At 54.0% G+C, this 19204-nt stretch overlaps 1 protein-coding gene across 1 annotated transcript; it reads right to left on the bottom strand.

Annotated features, from left to right (window-relative positions):
• Nucleotides 1-100: 100 nt before the first annotated feature.
• Marcksl1 (MARCKS like 1) lies at nucleotides 101-2432 on the bottom strand. The gene is made up of 2 exons (XM_057784669.1): nucleotides 2164-2432; nucleotides 101-1364 (listed from the first exon to the last, which is right to left on the bottom strand). The coding sequence occupies exons 1-2, from the start codon at nucleotides 2248-2250 to the stop codon at nucleotides 849-851; spliced, it is 603 nt and encodes a 200-aa protein (XP_057640652.1). The 5' UTR covers nucleotides 2251-2432; the 3' UTR covers nucleotides 101-848.
• Between the last annotated feature and the right edge of the window lie 16772 nt (nucleotides 2433-19204).

Raw genomic sequence — 19204 nt, forward strand, 5'->3', positions numbered from 1 at the left:
TGGTTCTTAATTCTCACACCCAGAAAGCCCCTTGGACTCACCTGGCATCTTCTTGTTGCCCCGGTCTTCTACCCCATACCCCAGAAGACCACTCATTAAATCACCACTAAAGGGACAACATTTATTCTTTTTCCAAATGTTACAGTAAATCCAGGTGGAAGAGAATGGTTTTAGCAGTTAGAAAAAAAAAAAGTACAAATCTGGGGTTTGGCCATTAAAAGTTATTTACAACGATGGGAGGGAAAGACAACAACAGGTTGTTTCACATCACAGACCTTCCTCCCGCCCCAAGCCTAATACTTGCCTATCCAGTCAGAGGCGGTTGATTCACAAGCTGGAGGTTTGAACTTGAGTAAGACAGTTATAAAACCCAGACAGGGGCAATGTCCTCCCCAGCCCAGGTGCCACTAGGCACAGCACAAGAGACTAAAAACTCAACAGGGAAAAGGCTGGACACTCAGGGTTTGGGAGTATAAGCCCCCACTTCTGGCTCAGGGGCTTCGGAAGTAGAATAAACAAAACGTACTTGGAAAAGAATTGGGAGAAAAGTCAGCAATTGCCTTCTGCAGGGGTGGGGCCTAGGTAGGAAGGAGGTAGGGACAGGAGCATTTCACATCACTAACCTAACTTGGGAAACGGCAAGGGGCCATCTTCAACTGGCCTTAAGAGTAAGACCAGATGGCTGATGGGAGAATCCACAGGAGGGAGGGAACGTGGCTGGAAGGGGGCAACAAGCCCCTTCCTTTCTGGGCACAGGAAGGCAGCCAGGGCACCAGGTCCAGGCAGTGACCTCACAAGGACAGCACAGTTTTTGCAGCTTAGGAGATCACCCACCTGCCCCCACCCAGCTACTCATTCTGCTCAGCGCTGGCTGATGCAGGGCCACTCTCGGGCCCCGAGGGAGTGGATGGCTCTGCAGCCTGGGGCCCTGCCTCCTCTTCCGTGTCTCCTCCCTTGGAGGCTGCACTAGCCTCTGCTCCCTTGGCCTGGGGCTCTTGGCTTTCAGGGGTGGCGGCGGCCTTCCCTTCTTGAGCAGTGCCCTCTTCGCTGCAGGCGCTGATCTCCCCCTGCTCCTGCTCTTCCTCTGTCGGTGAGGAGGCCGAAGAATCACCCCCACCCTCCTTCCGATTTCTCTTGAAGGACAGGCCACTCAATTTGAAAGGCTTCTTGAAGGAGAATTTCTTCTTCTTCTTGGGGGTCTCCTTGGGGGCGACCTCCCCCTTGGCCTCAGCTTCCTGGCTAGGGGGCGCTGGCTCGATGGCGTCGCCAGTAGCCCCAGCTGCCTCATCTGTTCCGTTCACGGGTGGCGACTCCCCTTCACCCTTGGGGGTTAAGTCTCCATTGCTTTTCACATGGCCATTCTCCTGCGGGGCAGAGGAGACAGCAATGAGGGCCGGGGCCCTTCTCTCCCTCCCCCAGCCCGCTTCTGGCCCCCTGCAGGCGAGGAACCCACCACCGGGGTCTGCGGTAACCCAAGTCTGGCTTTGGCCTCACTCCCATCCAACATCGCCCTCGCCCCTCACAGGCGCGCTGGACCGGTCACAGCCAGCAGGAGGCGCTGGGGTACGGGCCCCCACCCCCCTCCCCGGGGCGCGCTCTCTATTTTCCGCGAGGAACCTCACCGTGCCCGGATCCCGGGCTGGTGGGCAAGCCTAGCCCGGAGCTATTGGGCGGGAAGCAGTCCCGGGGCGCTGCACCTGGACGGCCTATTTTCCCAGGCTCCCGCTTTGTATGAACAGCCCCCACCCACCCCAGAGTCTCCCCACATCTCTGCTCCCCGCCGTTTCAAAAGCCACCGCGGGCCGCAGAGGTCCGGACTGCAGATGGGGCGCCCTGGGGGCCCAGCACCGGTCCCGCGGCCTCGAACGCCCCCTTGGCGCGGCCTAGCAGCGCCTTTGTTTCACGCGCGGCCTTCGGGGCGGCCTGGGGGCAGCGCCCGCGGTCCGGGCACGAACAAAGAAGGCGGCGAGCCCGGCCGGCGCCCCCTCCCGCCCCTCCCCTCGTTCGCCCGCGGGGGCTGCGGCGCCGAGAACAAAGGGACCGGGCGGGGGAGGGGGCGCCGCGTGTCCCGGGCCGGACAAAGCGCGCGGCCCCGGCCCTGGGCCCCAGAGGGGGCGAGGCGCGCGAGTAGGGGACCGGGCCCGCCGCGCCGAGCGCACCCACCTGTCCGTTGGCCTTCGCGGGGGAAGCGCCCACTGCCTCCTCGGCGGTCACGTCGCCCCGGGGAGCCTTGGAGCTCTGGCTGCCCATGATGGGGGTCTGCTGGGGGCGCCCGGAGCCGCCCCGCGCTGGCGCCGCAGGGGATAGTTCGGCTGGGACGGCCCGGCGGGCGGAGGGGTGGGGCTGCGTCCGAGGGGGAGGGGTACGGGGGCAAAGCGCGCTGCACCCCCGCTCCGCAGCCGACCTGCTAGCTGCGCCCGCCGCCGCTGCGCTCCGCGCCAGAATGCCTCCCGCCGCCCGCCGAGCCGCCTATATGTATGCGCCCGGGGCTCGGGGCGGGGCCGGACATTTAAATGAGCACCCAATCGGGGGCGGAGGCGGGGTCGGGCCCGAACCCGGGCCCCTCTCGTGCAGTGGGCAAAGCCAGCCGTCTGGTTCCCCCATCACAAGGCATTACTGGGGACAGGTAGGGTTCGGTGTGGGAAGGAGAGCTTCCCGGTCCCGCCGGGAGATGAACTGGGAGGGGACCGTCGAGGAAGAAGCACTCCGTCATTCCTTGCTCACACCGCCTCACTTTTAGCCTGAGTCCGGCTCCACAGAGGAGAGGCCCCCATTCCCTGGCTCTACTCTGGCTCCTTGAACTCTTGGAAGGGCTCACATGTCCAGACTCGTCAGACGGCTGGTCCTGAGTTATGCTCTAGAAATTTGACCAAACTCCCACAGCACCCCACACCCTCCCATACTCTGAGTTCGACGCCCCCCCCCTCCCCGGCCAGAAGTCACATTCCTACCAGTCTACTGCAAACAACCTGGGGGTCTCACCTAACTTGGGGTTCCTCTGGCCGGAGTGGTAAGATTCTACAGCCTCTCTTCTCCGTTTGTTGGTGGCCATTCATTATCAAGCCCATGGGAGGGGTTGCAGGGCGTGTGTCTGTGTGTGTGTGTGTGTGTGTGTGTGTGTGTGTGTGTGTGTACCCTGAGGCTCAGAGGCGGTTGACATATAACTGATTTAGGCCTGGTTTCCCCTCCTCTCACACGCCGGGCTTCCCCATACAGGTAGCATAATGCCAGCGAGACCCCGCAGACTGCAAACGCCAGCCAGTTCCCTAAAGCAAGGGAAGACATTTGGACTTCCTCTACATCTGTGACACAGCATTAGGGATAACCCCCCCAAAACCCACCCTGTTTAGAGACCTTGGTCCTTTTCTGTTTCCTTTTTGGCCCAGGTGGGCCCGTGAGAACCCCAGAGTTCTTGGTTGGGCCCAGATACATGTTCGTGTATGGACAGCTACTTCCTCTTGTCCCCCCAGTGGGACAGGAATGGGGGCTGGAGGAAGCCAAGTGTTGCAAAAGCAGGCTGTGTCTTGAACTGCATGTCCTTCCCTCCTAGGGGAGGCCTCCTGCCAAGCTAGAAGCTGTGAGGTATGGAGACACTCCAGTGCCCAACTCCCCACAGATGTGACCATAGAGGGGTGAGGTGGCATGGCATCTGCATTCTGTGCTTACTCCTGTGCCCTTCAATTCCACCCTGACTCTGACACTCCTGACTAGCCTCTCATTTTACTCCGGGTTCAGAATAGGAGAGTGGCTTGCCTGGAGGCATATAGCAGCTACGAATAGCTAAGGGTGAAAAACCCCTGAATAATTTCTTATTGAGAACCGGACTATCCGATGAGGGTGAAAGGCAAGAAGAATTATTTGGGAACAGGGAAGGGCATCATGTCCCCACTGCAGGGCACTCACAACACTAAGGGATGGACGTCCTGACATGCTCTCTGTCTCCGCCACAATAGGAGACCCACAGTGCTGCCAGGCGCTGCCCGGACCGCCTAGCAGGATTCAGACAGGGTGTGTGAGTCCTGGAGGGGCTGGACTCAGAGGTCAGGAGTGGATCTCCAGGCTCCTGCTTTCCAGGCACTGCCTGGTGGAGAGAAAGACAAGTCTCTGGGAAGATTAGAGAAGGAAGAGCATGAGGGCCCAGATCCCCTAAGAGCTCTGCGTCTTCACCAAACATCCCAGGAGGCTGAGGAGGGGGTGTCAGGCCCTCAGCAAATGGAAGTCCCGGCAGAACCTAACTTCTGGAAAAGGAAAGATGCTGGAACTTTGGAGGCCGCGTCCAGCAGCCCCCATGGCCTCCTGTCCACACTGTGACTCCTTTCTCCCCAGCTGCTGCCAACTCAGACAATGCTCCCATTGTTCCGAGACTCCCAGAATCTGCGTGCAACTGTGTGTCTGTTCGCTGTGTGTGACTTTGTATGGCCTTGTGATTGTGTGTGTATGACTTCGTGAGACCCTAGGTGGGTGCATTTGTTGTTGGGTGAGCCTGCAGCTCTGTTTGGTTCTGTGTATTCAAGCGTTAGAGAGCTTTGGTGACAGCTGGCGACTCTGAGACTTTCTGTGTGGATGCTTGGCCTTCCTTGAGACTGTGCTGGCGACTCTGAATGCGGCGGGTCTGTGCTGAGTGTGTGTGAGGCTGAGGGAGATCTGTAAGTGCAGAGACTGAAAAGTGCTCCCCCCATTTTTCCCAGATACAAGGTTTCTCTGTGTAACACTCCTGGCTGTCCTGGAACTTGCTTTGTAGACCAAGCTGGTCTCCAACTGAGAGATCCACCTGCCTCTGCCTCCCGAATGCTGGGATTAATGGTGTGCACCACCACACCGGGCCAAGAGTGACTATTTCGTGAACCATCCCGGGGGCTTGTGCGCCTCTGTGGGCCACTGAGACTACAGCGGACTGTCCAGGTCCACTTGCTATAACCTGGAGGTGTCCCTTGAGTAGAGAGAGCCTCAACTGAAGAACTGCCTCCATCAGACTGGCCTGAGAGGGTCCCTGGATTACTTGTAGAAGGGCCCACGCAGCTGTGAGCAGTATCATGTCTTAGTAGGTCCTGAGTTGTGTAAGAAAGCTAAGGGGGCTGGAGAGATGGCTCAGTGGTTGGGATGGGTGGGGACAAGAAACTGTCATAACTAGAGACCTATGCATTGACATCTCCATCTGTCCCAGTTCTTGTAAGAGACCCTTGCCATGGAAAATGACCCCCTGGCAGGAGCCCGGGACCTGCTCCGAGGGCAGGCCTATCAAAGGGCAGAGGAAAGAAGAGGACGTTCTCTCTAAATAAAGAACAGGGCCGAGTGGTGGAGACATAAGTCTTTAATCCCAGCATTGGGGGTTGGAGAGATGGCTCAGTGGTTAAAAGCACTGGCTGCTCTTCCCAAGGACCAAGGTTCAATTCCCAGCAACCACATGGCAGCTTAAAATTGTCTGTAACTTCAGTTCTAGGGTTCTGACACCCTCACACACATATATAAAAGCAAACGACTAATTCACAGAAAGTAAATAAACAAAAACTTTAATCCCAGCACTCGGGAGGCAGAGGCAGTCGGACTCTCTGAGTTCAAGCCCAGCCTGGTGCACAGAGCGAGTACCAGGACAGCCAGGGCTGCACAATGCGAACCTGTGCTGAAATAAACAAACAAATGAATAAAAGGAACTCTGAGGACCTGGGTTCAATCCCCAGCACCTACATGGTGGCTCACAACTGTCTGTAACTCCAGTTCTAGGGAGTCAGATGCCTTCTTCTTCTGGACTTTGTAGGTACACAAACAAGCAGGCAAAAACAGCCAGACTCATAAAGATTAAATTAAAAAGAAAATTTAAAAAGGCACCCTCGCTGGGCACGGTGGCTCATACCTTTAATCCCAGCACTCAGGAGACAGAGTTCAAGGTCAGCCTGGTCTACAAAGCTAGTTTCGGGGCGACAGTCAGGGCAGTTACAGGAAAACCCTATCTCTAAACAAACAAGCAAAAGGCACCCTCTAGCAGGCCTGAGAGTAGATGCCAGCGAGCTTTCTAATGGTAAAAATAGCAGACAGGAAGCCTTGGGATAGGAGGACGCTTCTGAGGGGGCTTGGCTCTCTTAGAGGCTTAGGGAGTCCTACTTGGCACTGTCTGGTTTTCAGCTCCGGGGTTCGAACCTCCTGAAGCATCTGTCTGGCTAAAAAACTCAGATCTGGTCCGGACCAGTCTCTTGCTTGACTATTGCTCGTTTTCTCTCTCCTTTGGCCTCAATTTGTTACACAGTGAAAAGGTGAGTCCCTAATCCATGCTCATGAAGACTTACCAGAATCTCCCCTGCTCACACTAGAGAGGGTTTGGTGTTGAGCTGCAGGGTCCCTGCTCACACGTGTTTTCTATCTAGTGGAAGAGAGCTTCGGTGACTTAAGGGAGGAAAGAGAGATTCAGGGTTAGATGAGGCCGGTGGGCCTTGTGGAGGAGGAGAAGAGAGAGTGGAAGCAGCGGAATTTTCTCTGTAGGTAGGGGTGGAAGGAAGGGCTAGCCTGGGACAAGTCTGGGAGACAGAATCCTAGGCTACCGAGAATGAGAGACAATGGGGGGAGGGTGATGCTGCCCCCTCCTTTGCTGTTTTGGGTGAGAGCCAGTGAAACATCCATTGACTGAGGCTGGGCATGGGAGGGGAGTTCAGGGAGCTGCTGAATCGAATCGTGCCTTGAGGGGTTCAGGGGAGTCCAGGAAGGCGTCAGGAGGCCATCAGAACTTGACTTGCTTCTGTACATAGATTCACTTATTTCCTGAGCCAAAGGCTATTGACCCGAGGGACAACAGGCAGGTTTTTATGGCAGGACTAACCCCCCTCCTCGGGAAATCTGGGCCTCTGGTTTCTGCTGTGCATGAGGTCATCCAGGAAGTACCCAGGCTTCGGAGCACTGCTGGGCGGGGTAGGCAGCAGGGGAGGGCCTGGGAAGAAGCTAACTGACTGAAACAAGAACTTCCCGGGTGTAGAGTGAAGGAAATCCCTGAACATGGGAGAGATCTTCAGCGAACCAGGCAGGACTGACAGATGGTAATGCTAGTGGCTTACGGTGCTGACTGAGTACATTATCCTAGGACCCCGGAGGTACAGCCATCAGAGTTCCCATTGACAGAGGAAGGAAGCTGAAGCCCAATGTTGGAGCTTTGATAGCTATAACTACAACAAAGGCCAGCACCAGCAAAAAAAAAAAAAAAAAAAAAAAAAAAAAAAGGCACCAGGTGCTAGGCTCAGCTGGAGGCAGCCAGAAAAAACACTTCAGGTAGACAGCAGTGGCGAGGGGCTCAGCAAAGAGGAGTCCATCAAGAAGAGGGCCAAGACCCTCAAGACCCTCAAATCCTGGCTTCTGGACCCAGGGTTGCTTTTCTTTTTCTTTTTTTTTTTTTTTTTTTGGTTTTTCGAGACAGGGTTTCTCTGTGGTTTTGGAGCCTGTCCTGGAACTAGCTCTTGTAGACCAGGCTGGTCTCGAACTCACAGAGATCCGCCTGCCTCTGCCTCCCAAGTGCTGGGATTAAAGGCATGCGCCACTACGCCTAGCCCCAGGGTTGCTTTTCATGAGCCTGGGCTCTCTGGGCTCAACTGTCATCAGGGATCAGTTCTGTGACCCGCCTGTCAATTATAGGTCTTGAGCCTTCCTATGGATTCTGGGCCACCTCAGGGAAGGCCTGAAAATTCCGTTCCAGAATTTTAGGCTGTCCCGAACGTTTGTTTTTCCTTCCAACGTTTGTCTTTTCCTCCAAAGTGTATTCCTGAGGGTTTGGGAAGAGGGGGGTGTTACTGGTGCCAGGGCAGGGTTGATGGCACAGACGCTGGTTGGATGGGCACATTCTCTGCCCAGTTGAGTTCTGTGGGGCTCGGTTGCCCTGATAGCAGAGGCTCGTGCTCCTGGCTCAATTCCCCAAGCTTGATGAGGTCACCAGAAACTCAACCCAGTTATCTAGGCTGCCCTTGCCCAGACTCCCTCCCTTTTCATGACTTTTAGTTTCTTTTCAACTCCTGGGCACCTCTAAGGAAAGACTCTCTGGACAGTGAAATTTGGATTGCTTATAACTTTCCAGCCAAAATCCCCCACGAAGGGGAAGTCCCTCTACCAGGGAAACTGAAAGTCCCAGTCCATCTCCAATCACACCCTTTCCTCCACATAACCTCCCTGATAGCCTTTCCCTCTCCTTCTCCCAGCCAGCCTCTCCCCCAGGGTGAACTAAACCACGCTACCTTCCAGTTCTGTAACCGGAGGCAAGGTCCCTCCCCTAAGTCCTGCTCTGCTATCTCTCTTAGATGAGGACTTTGGGAGCCATTCAGGCTGCCTTACGGTGTGGTGTGGAGGTGATGGCACCATAAAACGGTGGCTCTATCGTCACGTCACAAAGCTTTAGGATATCCCAGCCTAAGCATCCACATTTATAAAAAGGGACTCGTCACTGAACACACCCCCACGACTATTTATTGTGAGTTGAATGAGCTAGGGGCATTAAAGGAAGCCTAGAAACTCTGCACGTGAGGCCACAGCCCCGGGGGCATTCAGGAAGGAGTTCTTCTGAGAGACCCACAGCTTCAACTCCACAGCTATTCATCCCCTTAGAGTGTTAAAACTTCCTGCCACCCCAGGGCGTTTGAACATGCCCCTTCCCTCTACAGAGAAAACCTCAGGCTCTTACTTTACCCTCTTCTCTTTTCTTACTGTGTATGTGTATCTGTTTCTGTGTGCCAGTGTCTGTATGAGTCTGTGTGTACATGCGTGTGCCTATACGTGTGCCTGTGTGAGTCTGTGTATGTGCGGCCTGTGTGTGTGTGTCTCTGTGAATCTGTGCGTGTCACTGTATGTCTGTGTCTGTATATCTATCTGTGTGTGTCTGTGTGTCGGTGTGTGCTGCATGCGTGTGGAGTCCCCGGGATGGAACTCAGGCTGCCGAGCTTTTCTGCTTCATCTGCTAAACCACCTCTCTGTCTTCTACTTTTTTTTTTTCTTTCCGAGACAGGGTTTCTCTGTGAAACAATCCTGGCTGTCCTGGAACTTGCTTTGTAGACCAGGCTGGCCTTGAACTCACAGAGATCCACCTGGACACCACCACTCCCTAATCAAAGCATTACCCAGGAACCTTCTAGCTTCACCAACATTCTAGGGGAAAGAATGACTCCATGATTCTGGGCTGTAGGGCTTCTGCTCCGCGCTCTTCACACAGGAAACAGGGTTAAGACGTTGCCCAGCTCAACTCCGCTTTGTCTTTTCTTTACCTTTCTTTAGCCAAATCTCTGAGGGAGATTTGCTTTCTCCTGGGCCAAACGATCTCAGTGCTCTATCTGCCACTAGACTTGTTCCCCAGCTTCTCTCCACAATCCCAATCTTCCTTCCTTCCTTTCTTTTCCTTCCTTCCTTCTTTCCTTCCTTCCTTCATTTATTTTCAGGATAGGGTTTCTCTGTGTAGCCCTGACTGTCCTGGAATTCAATTTGTAGATCAGGCTGGACTCGATCTTGCAGAGATGCACCTGCCTCTGCTGGCACCACCTGGCTAACTTTTGCTTTTTCAGTGTTAGGGATGGAACCTATTTATCTGAGCCAGCCCAACCCATCCTCAAGGTATGTTCACCAGCACTGAGATACACACACTTCAGCCCAGTGAGATACCCCAACCCAGTGAGCTACACCCCAGCCCAGCCAGATAGACCCCTGCCTGAGCTATGCCAGTATCCACTGAACTATACCCCAACCAGCTGCATTATACCACTAATCAATTTCTGTTAAATAATTAAGAGAAAGAATGAAAGGCTTAATGAAATGTGAATTCAAACATACACCATTTGAGTCTAAACCTGCATGCCAATAATCCCAGCAGAGGCAGGAGGATCTCTGCAGGTTTGAGGCTAGCTGGCTTACATAGTAAGTTCCAGGAAAGCCAGGACTACCGAGAGAGACCCTTTCTCAAAACAAACAAACAAACAAACAAACAAAAAAAGCCAACCAATCAATCAACAGCAAACAAACATGCTCTTCACTTGGCCTTGTCACTCTCAGTGGCCTCTGTGGCTGTGCACCTAGCAATTAAAGTCTGCACAATCTGGCCCCTACCCCACACTCTGGCTTCCAGCCCAGCCATGGCCCCTCTTTTTCAAGCCTTTGCACCATGATCCCTCTGCTTGATTGTTTTCTTCCTTTTTATAATTTTGTTGTTGTTGTTGTTTTTGTTTTCGAGACAGGGTTTCTCTATGTAGCCGTGGCTGTCCTGGAACTCGCTCTGTAGACCAGGCTGGCCTCAAACTCACAGAGACCCGCCCGCCTCTGCCTCCCGAGTACTGGGATCAAAGGCTGCACCACCACTGACCTGCATCTGATTGTTTTCCATGCTGCGTCTTGTAAGGACTAGGGCTTGCTGCAGTCCTTGAAGCCTTCCGGAGATGTAGCCAACATGGGCTCTCCCTGCGCTGCCTGTTCTCACTGTTCTCAGGGCTGGAACTAAGGGCGTAACCTTGGAGCTGAACTTGATGCCCCGAGAAGTCCATGGAGAGAGCAGGCTGGCAGTTAGTGGCTGAAGAACCTGAGCTGAACGGAGATGCTCTTTTCTCAAAGTTTCACCAGGGGACAAGGCCACATTTGCAGCCACCGGACACAGTGGGACCCATTAGGGGCAAAGTATGACTCCAGAAGGCAGTGCAGGAACTCGAAGCATGGCACCTGGAGGGATTATTGGTGGTGGCCAGTGAGGAGAGTGACCCTGGGCAGGGGTGTCCTCAAGACTGAGGGAAGAAGCAGTTTCTGGAAGGAGCGAATGATTTATTCACTTGCCAAATGTGATGAGAGGCCATGGGAAAGGACAGAGGAAGAAGGCTAAGGGTGGCCCTGAGGCTTGGGCCAGGGGGTAAGAGGGTTGCAGCTGAGGACAAGCCGAGAGCAGAGCTGAGGGCTGTGTGTGGAAGCAGGATCATCAGGGTCAGGATAACTTGAGTACCTTTGGGATGTCACCAGGATCTGTGAGTTTGGAGTAAAAATATGTATTGCAGACAGAGGGATAATCCATCCATCCATCCATCTGTCCGTCTGTCTGTCTGTGTCCTCCCTTCTGTCTGTCTGTCTGTGTCTGGTGGTGACTGAGATCTCTGTCCCTAGCCCAGGCCTGTTCTGGCCCCAGCTGCCTTTAGAGGTCACTCTGGATGTCCCCACAGGGACCTAGAGGACATAGACAAACAGGCCCCAGTCAACAGAGATCGGAAGGGACAGGAAGAAGCAAGAAGTCCAGGGAAGAATCGGTTGGACTGGTCTAAAGAAAGGCAGTGGAAGCCAGTGCTTGGGAGGCAGAGGCAGGAGGGTCTCAGTGAGTTTGAGGCCAGCCTGGTCTACAGAGTGAGTTCCAGGACAGTCAGGGGCCATAAAATCTAGGCTAGAGACAGCCAGTAGCGACTGGGTGGAGACAGGTAGAGGAGACAGCCCGGGAATCTGTTGGTCTCAGGAGTGGGGTACTGCGATTATCAATATTTTTCTTTTCAATTTAATGATGGGTCTCACTATGTAGTCTTGGCCAGCATGGAACTTGCCTATTTAGACCAGACTAGCCTCAGACACAGAGATCTGTCTGCCTCTGCGTCCTGAGTGCTGGGATTAAAAACATGTGTCACCACGCCTGCCCCCCCCCCCACTACCTGTCTTTATCTGGCAGCCCTAACACTTCTATCTTCTGACCACGGCACTTTCGGGCACACCTTTATGGGGAGGTGTGGGTAAGACCACCACTGGTCTCTGTACCACATAAAACCGGTGTATGCGAAAATGCAGACAGGTGTCTGAAGACCGCGGACTGAACTGATGTGCTTGGACCATGTCCCTTCCCTACTTTAAACTTGTTTATGGCTCTCAGTTTCCTCCAGCATGTCCAACCCCATGTTCTCTACAACTCTGACCCTCAACTGACCTTAGCTAGTAAGCAAACCTAGTGGCATGTCTGGTGGCCCCTTACAGAGATGAACCTTTTGGCTCACAACTGCTCACTCTGTCCTCCCTCACTTTGACCTCCTGCCTAGAATGCTGCTCTCTCTGCTCACCCCCTCCCCTCTGCAATGCCCCTGGAGCCTTCCTGACTCTTCAGAAAATCCACTATGCCCCAAAGAAGCTATCGCCCTCCTGAGACCCTTCACCCAGTTGGCTTGTGTTTCTGGCTTGAGTTCAGCCTGCTCTGTAGGGTATACACACAGATGAGACAGGAGGGATGGGAGGGCCATGGGGTTAGACACCCCCCTCACAAACACACAAAGTGGAGACAGCTCAAGGGAAACACAGCTGTTTAACTGGGGCATGTAGTGCAGAAACTCAAGAGTCCGCCGGGCGGTGGTGGCGCACGCCTTTAATCCCAGCACTTGGGAGGCAGAGGCAGGCGGATCTCTGTGAGTTCGAGACCAGCCTGGTCTACAAGAGCTAGTTCCAGGACAGACTCCAAAACCACAGAGAAACCCTGTCTCAAAAAAACCAAAAATAAATAAATAAATAAATAAATAAATAAATAAATAAATAAAACGGGTGGTGGCGGCGCATGCCTTTAATCCCAGCACTTGGGAGGCAGAGGCAGGCGGATCTCTGTGAGTTCGAGACTAGCCTGGTCTACAAGAGCTAGTTCCAGGACAGGCTCCAAAACCACAGAGAAACCCTGTGTCGAAAAAAAAAAAAAAATCCCAGCACTTGGGAGGCAGAGGCAGGCGGATCTCTGTGAGTTCGAGACCAGCCTGGTCTACAAGAGTTAGTTCCAGGACAGGCTCCAAAACCACAGAGAAACCCTGTCTCGAAAAAGCAAAAAAAAAAAAACAAAAAAACAGAAACTCAAGAGTCCGTGGGAGGGGAGAGGGAGGTAGGGGAGGAGGGAGAAGGTGGGTAATATCATAGGGAGGGCACACCCGATGTGCGATGCTCCCAGGCCACCTTTGTTCATCTTTGGCTTGACACCGATCAGCCTTGGGATCATTAGGTTAGCAGCCCGAAGTCTGCATCCCCAGATTCCCAGAAAACAAACACAGGCGACACTCCTCTGGCTCTGTAAGGCACGGGGAGTCTCCTTGAGCATTCCAGGCGACTGAGCTCCAACAGCCTTGCCAGAGATGGGCTGCTGTCTTTGGATGAGTCATTTAGTGTCTGCGGGCCTCAGGCTCCTCATCCGAGGACAGCTTAGGTGTTGACGGTTCCATCTATAGGTGGACACAATGCTTAGAGTAGAAGGCAGTAAAGAAACGAAACCAAAGCTCAGGATTCTTGGCCAAGGTGTCTCAATTCAGTCATCCCTTCCCCTCTGAGCCTTGCCGAGTTCCTATGTATACAGGGAGGTCTTCAGATGCTATGGATGCTTGCATGATCAATCATCTCTGTCCTTCAAGATTCATCACCTCCCAGGAGTTTCAGGCAATTGTCACTCCCCACTCTTGTCTAGCTAGAACCTACTACGGCCCAGCCAGCCCATCTCCTCCCCTTTGCCCACAAGGCAGCATGACAGGAAAGGCTGGGGTCACCTCAGCAGGGGCTGTGGTTAAACGGGACAAAGGACTTCCTCGAGGGCTGCAGGATGCTACACTGGAAAACAGCCAAGGTCCAGGGCTGCTTCCGGGAAAAGTCAGCGCACTTCCGGGTAGGGCTGCTTCCAGGGAAATGCCAGGACTCTATCCAGTTTTCTGCTGGAGTAAATCAGCTGGGCAGTTGTCCTGGGGATCCTCTGGAGCCTGTTTAAACCCAATCCAGGTCCCCTGAGATTACAGCAGATAGGGGGAGAGCCACAGGATATGGGTCAGCAACCAGACACATGCCGTTGCCTCCTTCTAGAACACTCCCTAAGGACTAGAAATAGCTGACCCCCTCAGCCTTCTAGCTGACAGAACTTCCTGGCCAAGCATGCACTCATTCAGCATTACTGAGTCCCGTATGTGTCAGGCACCGTCTAGACCTGTGAGCAAGACAGTCCCTGCCGGTCCGGCCTGGAGCAGCACCTGGCCCCTCCCTGTTCCCAAACAGAACACGTGTTGCTAATCTCTCATACCTTTTTATGGCCTGTTTCCTGCAGGAGTGTAAACCCTAGGGGAGTAGGGACCGCCACTCTCTCACCATCAGTGGAGAAAAAAATAAAAACTAGCAAGCTGCCAAAACAGGACTTATAAATAAATGGACATAGAGACCAGAGGCAGGTCAGACACACAGACTTCAGAGTAGCACAGAAATATGAAGCACAGACTGGGTGGTGGTGGCGCACGCCTTTAGTCCCAGCACTCGAGAGGCAGAGGCAGGAGGATCTCTATGAGTTCGAGGCCAGTCTGGTCAACAAGAGCTAGTTCCAGGACAGCTAAAGCTGTCACACAAAGAAACTCTGTCTCAAAAAAAAAAAAAAAAAAGAAAGAAGAAGCAGCACACACAGACACACACACAGGAGGAGGAGGCCTCCACAGAGTCCTTCAAGTCAACTCTGAGATTTTCTTTGCTCATTTATCTTGCCTACCAGACCCTGGGATGAAATCACTCTCACTCTGAGGCCTACCCAGATAATAGCTGAGGTATCTTGGTCCTTAAATTCCTTGTGCTGGGCACGCAGCTGGCATTATGTTTGGCACTCTTACTTTTGGAGACAGGGTATCTCTACGTAGCCCTGGCATTCACGCTGTAGACCAGGCCGACCTCCAACACACAGGGATTTGCCTGCCTGTCTCAAGGTGTGCTGGGATTAAAAACATATGACATCATGCCTGGCTTTTTTGCTTTTTTAAAAATGTGTATATGTGTATCTGTGTGTGTGTATATATCACTGGGGTGAAGATGTCCCCAGAAGTCAGAAGAGAATGTAAAATCCCTTAGAGCTAGAGTTACATGAGGTCGTGAGCCACAAACATGCCTACTGGGAATTAAACTCAGATCCTTTGGAGAGCAGCAGAGGTATCGCTCCAGCCTGCTACCTGTTTGGAGCCCCTTCTTTGGTGAATAGGCATTTCAATGTAGCCATATTTGCCGGCTTTTAAAATGTTCGTGGCATGCAAGTTGGCTCAAAAGGTAAGGGCATTTGCCGATAAGCCTGACGATTTAAATTCAACCCCTAAAATCCACGTGGCGGAAGGAGAGAACTGATCCTGCAGGTTGTCCTTTGACTTCCACACACACAGAATGTGGCTCACACCTCTCAAAGAAAAAAAAATGACCTCTGCCTCCAGAGAGCTGGGATTAAAGTAAAGGTGAGGGCCCACCTGATCAGAGCTACTTTTTAAATCACGGTGGAGGCCTACAGAAGCTGGAACTTCTTTTCCGCCTCGCCCTTCCTCACCCCGGCCCCGCCCAAGTCCCGTCCCTCACCCCGCCCCGCCGGGTGCGGGGAAACCCGACGTCTTCCTAGGAACTGGTAGTTAACGCTCCTCTGCTAGAGCTTCTACCTGGAGGGGCTTGGAACTGGGCGTACACGGTGGGGATCAGGCTGCCCGCCCACCTCCTCTAGGGCCCGCCCCCTCATCTGGCCCCACCTCTTTCCCCCGAGGACTCGTCTCCAGCTTACGTCCCGCCCTTTCCCAAGGACTCGAATCCCCCGAGGGGCCCCCCCCCCGCTCTCAGCCCAGGCCCCGCGACTTCCTCGGGGGCTCCGCCCTGGTCCGGCCTCTCCCCCCCCCCCCACCCAGAGTCCCGCCCCTCCCAGGCGACCGCTGATTTCCCGAGAGTCCCTACCGGCTCCCTAGTGGGCTCCTCTGCTTGGGTGCAGTAATCAGTGGCCGGTGCACCGACGGCGGGTGACCCGGGCAGGCAGCCTCTTGCGCTCGGGCCAGCGACCCGGCAGGCGGTGGCGCTGCGGGCTCAGTCAGCAGTTGCCCAGGCTGAGACGGGGGCCCCAGAAATGCACTTCTGGTCCAGGCAGTACGGGATTGGTCACTTCGGGGGTTCTCTTCTCTCACCGGTCGAGATTACTGTAGTCAACCTGGAGAGACTGAGATTCTCAGGGGGATTGGATCTGGGCACCTCACTCCAACCCCCAGACTGTTGCCAAGACAGGGTGGTTTAGCCAGCAACACCTTCCCACAGTCCTCGCCAGTCCTCGTTGGGACAAGAGAATTCACCACGCAGTGGGCAGACTCAGCGAATAGCATGTCTTGTCCTCTTGACCCAGGGCTGGATCATTTAACAGCCGCCTAGGTGTGGAGGGGGAGGACTGACAACCCACAATTCCCTTGGGCTCGCCGCTTTGGGCATCAGTTGGCAGAGGGAGCTGGGTCTGAGTTGGTCTTTGGTGGGATCTAGTCCCCATCAGCCTCTTCAGCTTCCAAGATAACGACCTCCAGCCCCTTAGGCCTAGGGGCTAAAAGAAGGACAGGTTGGGGTGCTGGAAAGAGAGAACCCCCTCACTGCCCCAGAGGCCTCCAGCCTGATCCCACACCCCTGTTGCGGTGCTCACAGGGACCCACATCGCAAAGGCTTCTCTGCCTGCGTAGTTTCACATCCGAGGCTGTAGAAGAGCCATGATGCCTTCCTTCACCTCAGCGCTAAATCAGGACAAATTTGCCATCTGTGCGAATTCGCTCTTTTGGCTGAATAAGAAACTAAGGTTTGGAGAACGTAAAAAAACAAACAGGTAAGGGGTCTGTGTGCCCTTGTCCGGTTCGAAGCCTGGTGTTCAGGGCTCTGAGCCCAGACTGGGCCCTACTCCCTGACCTGGAGATCCTGAGGAATGCCCTGGCCTAGCTCCCTTCCCCACACTGCCAGTTGGGCTATTAGTGACTCACACAGGCTTCAGGAGAGAGTGGGCAGCTGTTTGGAGTCCCCAGGGTCCAGTACAGGCCCTGACTTGCCCCCTCCCCAATCATGCAGCCATATTTAGGGATCTTTTCTCTCTCTTTGGATAGTCTCCCTCTACCAGCCCCTCCCTCCAGGATGGCTCCTTCCCACCAGTCGGCAGGATCTGGGCTTGCCTATCTATCTCCACGAGAAAAGCAAGCCTTCCTGTTCCACTCCCTTCTCCAGCTCCCTTACAGTTACAGACCAGCATTCTTGAAGAAGAGGACTTGACTGTGTGGCCTCCGCTGCAATCTGGTTTCCTCCTGCATCCACCATTCCGTGGGAACAGCTCCTCAAGGTCTTCCTCCGACCTCCTTGTTGCTAAATCCAAGGGATGCGCGGAGCCTATCTGACTGGACCCCTCATCGGTGGCCTACTTGACACTCACACGGTCAGAACCTCCCTCCCACTTGAGATACTTTGGGGCCCTTGCTTTTGGGACACTGTGAGCTCCTGTTGTTATCTTAGCAGCTTTTGCGCTGTGGCAGGTTCACGGTCTTTGGCTTACCTCCTCTCCCTGGCATGGGCAAGTCCTAGTCTAGGTTCTCATGCTTCAAGTGGGTGTCAGAGACCCTATTGTCTTTCAAGCTGACTTCTGCCCGACCCCTACCTGCCTCCTGGAGGCTTCCAGGGCAGTGTGACCATGAGAGCCATGCTCCTGTCTCACGGCAGTCAAGTTCTCCTGTAGAAACACTTGCTTGAACCAGAAGTCTAGGCTCGCTTCTAAAGAGAAAGCTCCTCTCCTTCCTCTTCCAGTTCTCGTTAACATCCTATATGTATGTATGTATGTCTGTGCTCCGCTCATTTGCCTGGTGCCTATGGAGGCCAGAAGAGGGTGTTGGGTCCCCTGTAACTGGGGCTGCTCCTTGGGTGTTGGGCATTAAACCTGGGTCCTCTGGAAGAGCAGCCAGTGCTCTTAACCACTGAGCCAGCTCTCCAGCCCAGCATCTTAAATAAAGTATATAAAGCACAGGTGACTGTTTTTTATTTATTTACTTATTTATCTGTTTATTTAGAGACATGCTCTGGAGGTTAACAGTGTGTACATCACTCTTAATGTTTTAAAAAAGGATTTATTATCTGTATATTTGTGTGCATGTGCACACATTCTAGGGTAGAAGCCAGAGATGGACACTGGGTGTCCTGCTGTGTGGACTCTTCCTTATTCCCCTGAGACAAGAGCCCCTCGCTGTCTACAAGCCTCAGTGACCCTCATGTTCCACTCACACCAGGGCTGGGATTAAAGGCAGGTTAAAAAAATCACAGCCAGGCCGGGTGGTGGTGGCGCACGCCTTTAATCCCAGCACTCGGGAGGCAGAGACAGGCAGATCTCTGTGAGTTCGAGGCCAGCCTGGTCTACAAGATCTAGTTCCAGGACAGGAACCAAAAGCTACGGAGAAACCCTGCCTCGAAAAATCAAAAAAAAAAAAAAAAATCACAGCCAGGAAGTGGTGGTGCCCTTTAATTCCAACACTCAGGAGGCAGAGGCAGGCAGATCTCCATGAGTTCAAGGCCAGCCAGCGTGGTCTAAAGGGGAGCTCCAGGACAGCCAAGTCTACACAAGAGAAATCCTGTCTCGGGAGAAAAAAGGCAGGAAGATAGCTTTGTGAGGAGCTGCCTGGTATCTGATGTGGCTGGACAAGCGACATAAAGCCACTGATGAGATTTACAGAGGGCTGACTCCTGTGGCTGGGCCGGGACAACCAAGCAAGGAGGAGGCTGAGAGATGGTTAGGGCCAACAGGTGAGGAGTCTGGATGGCTGGTGACATAATCTCACTCAGAATGGTGCCGGGGTTTGCCTTGGTTGGAGGAAATGGGCAGGAACGGCGTGCCTCTGAGGCTCAGTCCCCAGTGGCACGTGGGGAAGGGGCCGTGGGTGTGGAACACCCACCATTGCTCCCGCCGCCCCGTCTGTCCGACCTGCTGCAGGGTTGGCCCCTGTCTTCCCGCGGTCCTCCCATTCATCTTTCTCCCTGTAGGAGCGGATGGAGACTCAGGAAGTCAAAGACTGCTGACAAGGCTCAGTCCGGGGCATGGGGGTGGGGGGGGGAGAGGAAGCTGGGTCAGAGCCCGGATATGATGGGCTTCAGGGACCGTGACATCTGTGGTTTCCTCAGAGCCTGGAAATTCCACTGGCACTGACTTCGTCAAGAGCACACATCCTGGGGTCTGGTACGTGATCATCCTGGGGCCCCCCTCTAGCGCTTGGTTGAGACTGTATCTACAAGGCCACCACTCCCTGACAGATTCCAAAATGAGAAACTGTCGCTGCACGCTTCCCATGGCCTGGTCCCAATGTGTGACCTGCACCTCCTGCAGCCCTTGAAGGAAGGCTGGCTTTTCCCTGGCTGTACCTCTGAAGCTTGAAGGGGTTAAGGAATCTGCTTAGAGTTCCACGGCGAGGATGAGGCAGAGTGAGGATTTGAACCGAGGGTTGACATACATCAGAGCCTT

This window comes from Chionomys nivalis, chromosome 11, assembly GCF_950005125.1.
Source record: "Chionomys nivalis chromosome 11, mChiNiv1.1, whole genome shotgun sequence".
In the NCBI taxonomy this organism is placed as follows: Eukaryota; Metazoa; Chordata; class Mammalia; order Rodentia; family Cricetidae; genus Chionomys; species Chionomys nivalis.

Coding starts and splice junctions, on each gene's coding strand:
- Marcksl1 (XM_057784669.1), bottom strand. CDS start 2,250: ATGGGCAGCCAGAGCTCCAAGGCTCCCCGGGGCGACGTGACCGCCGAG. Junction 1,365..2,163: donor CCGCGAAGGCCAACGGACAG/GTGGGTGCGCTC, acceptor TCTGCCCCGCAG/GAGAATGGCCATGTGAAAAG.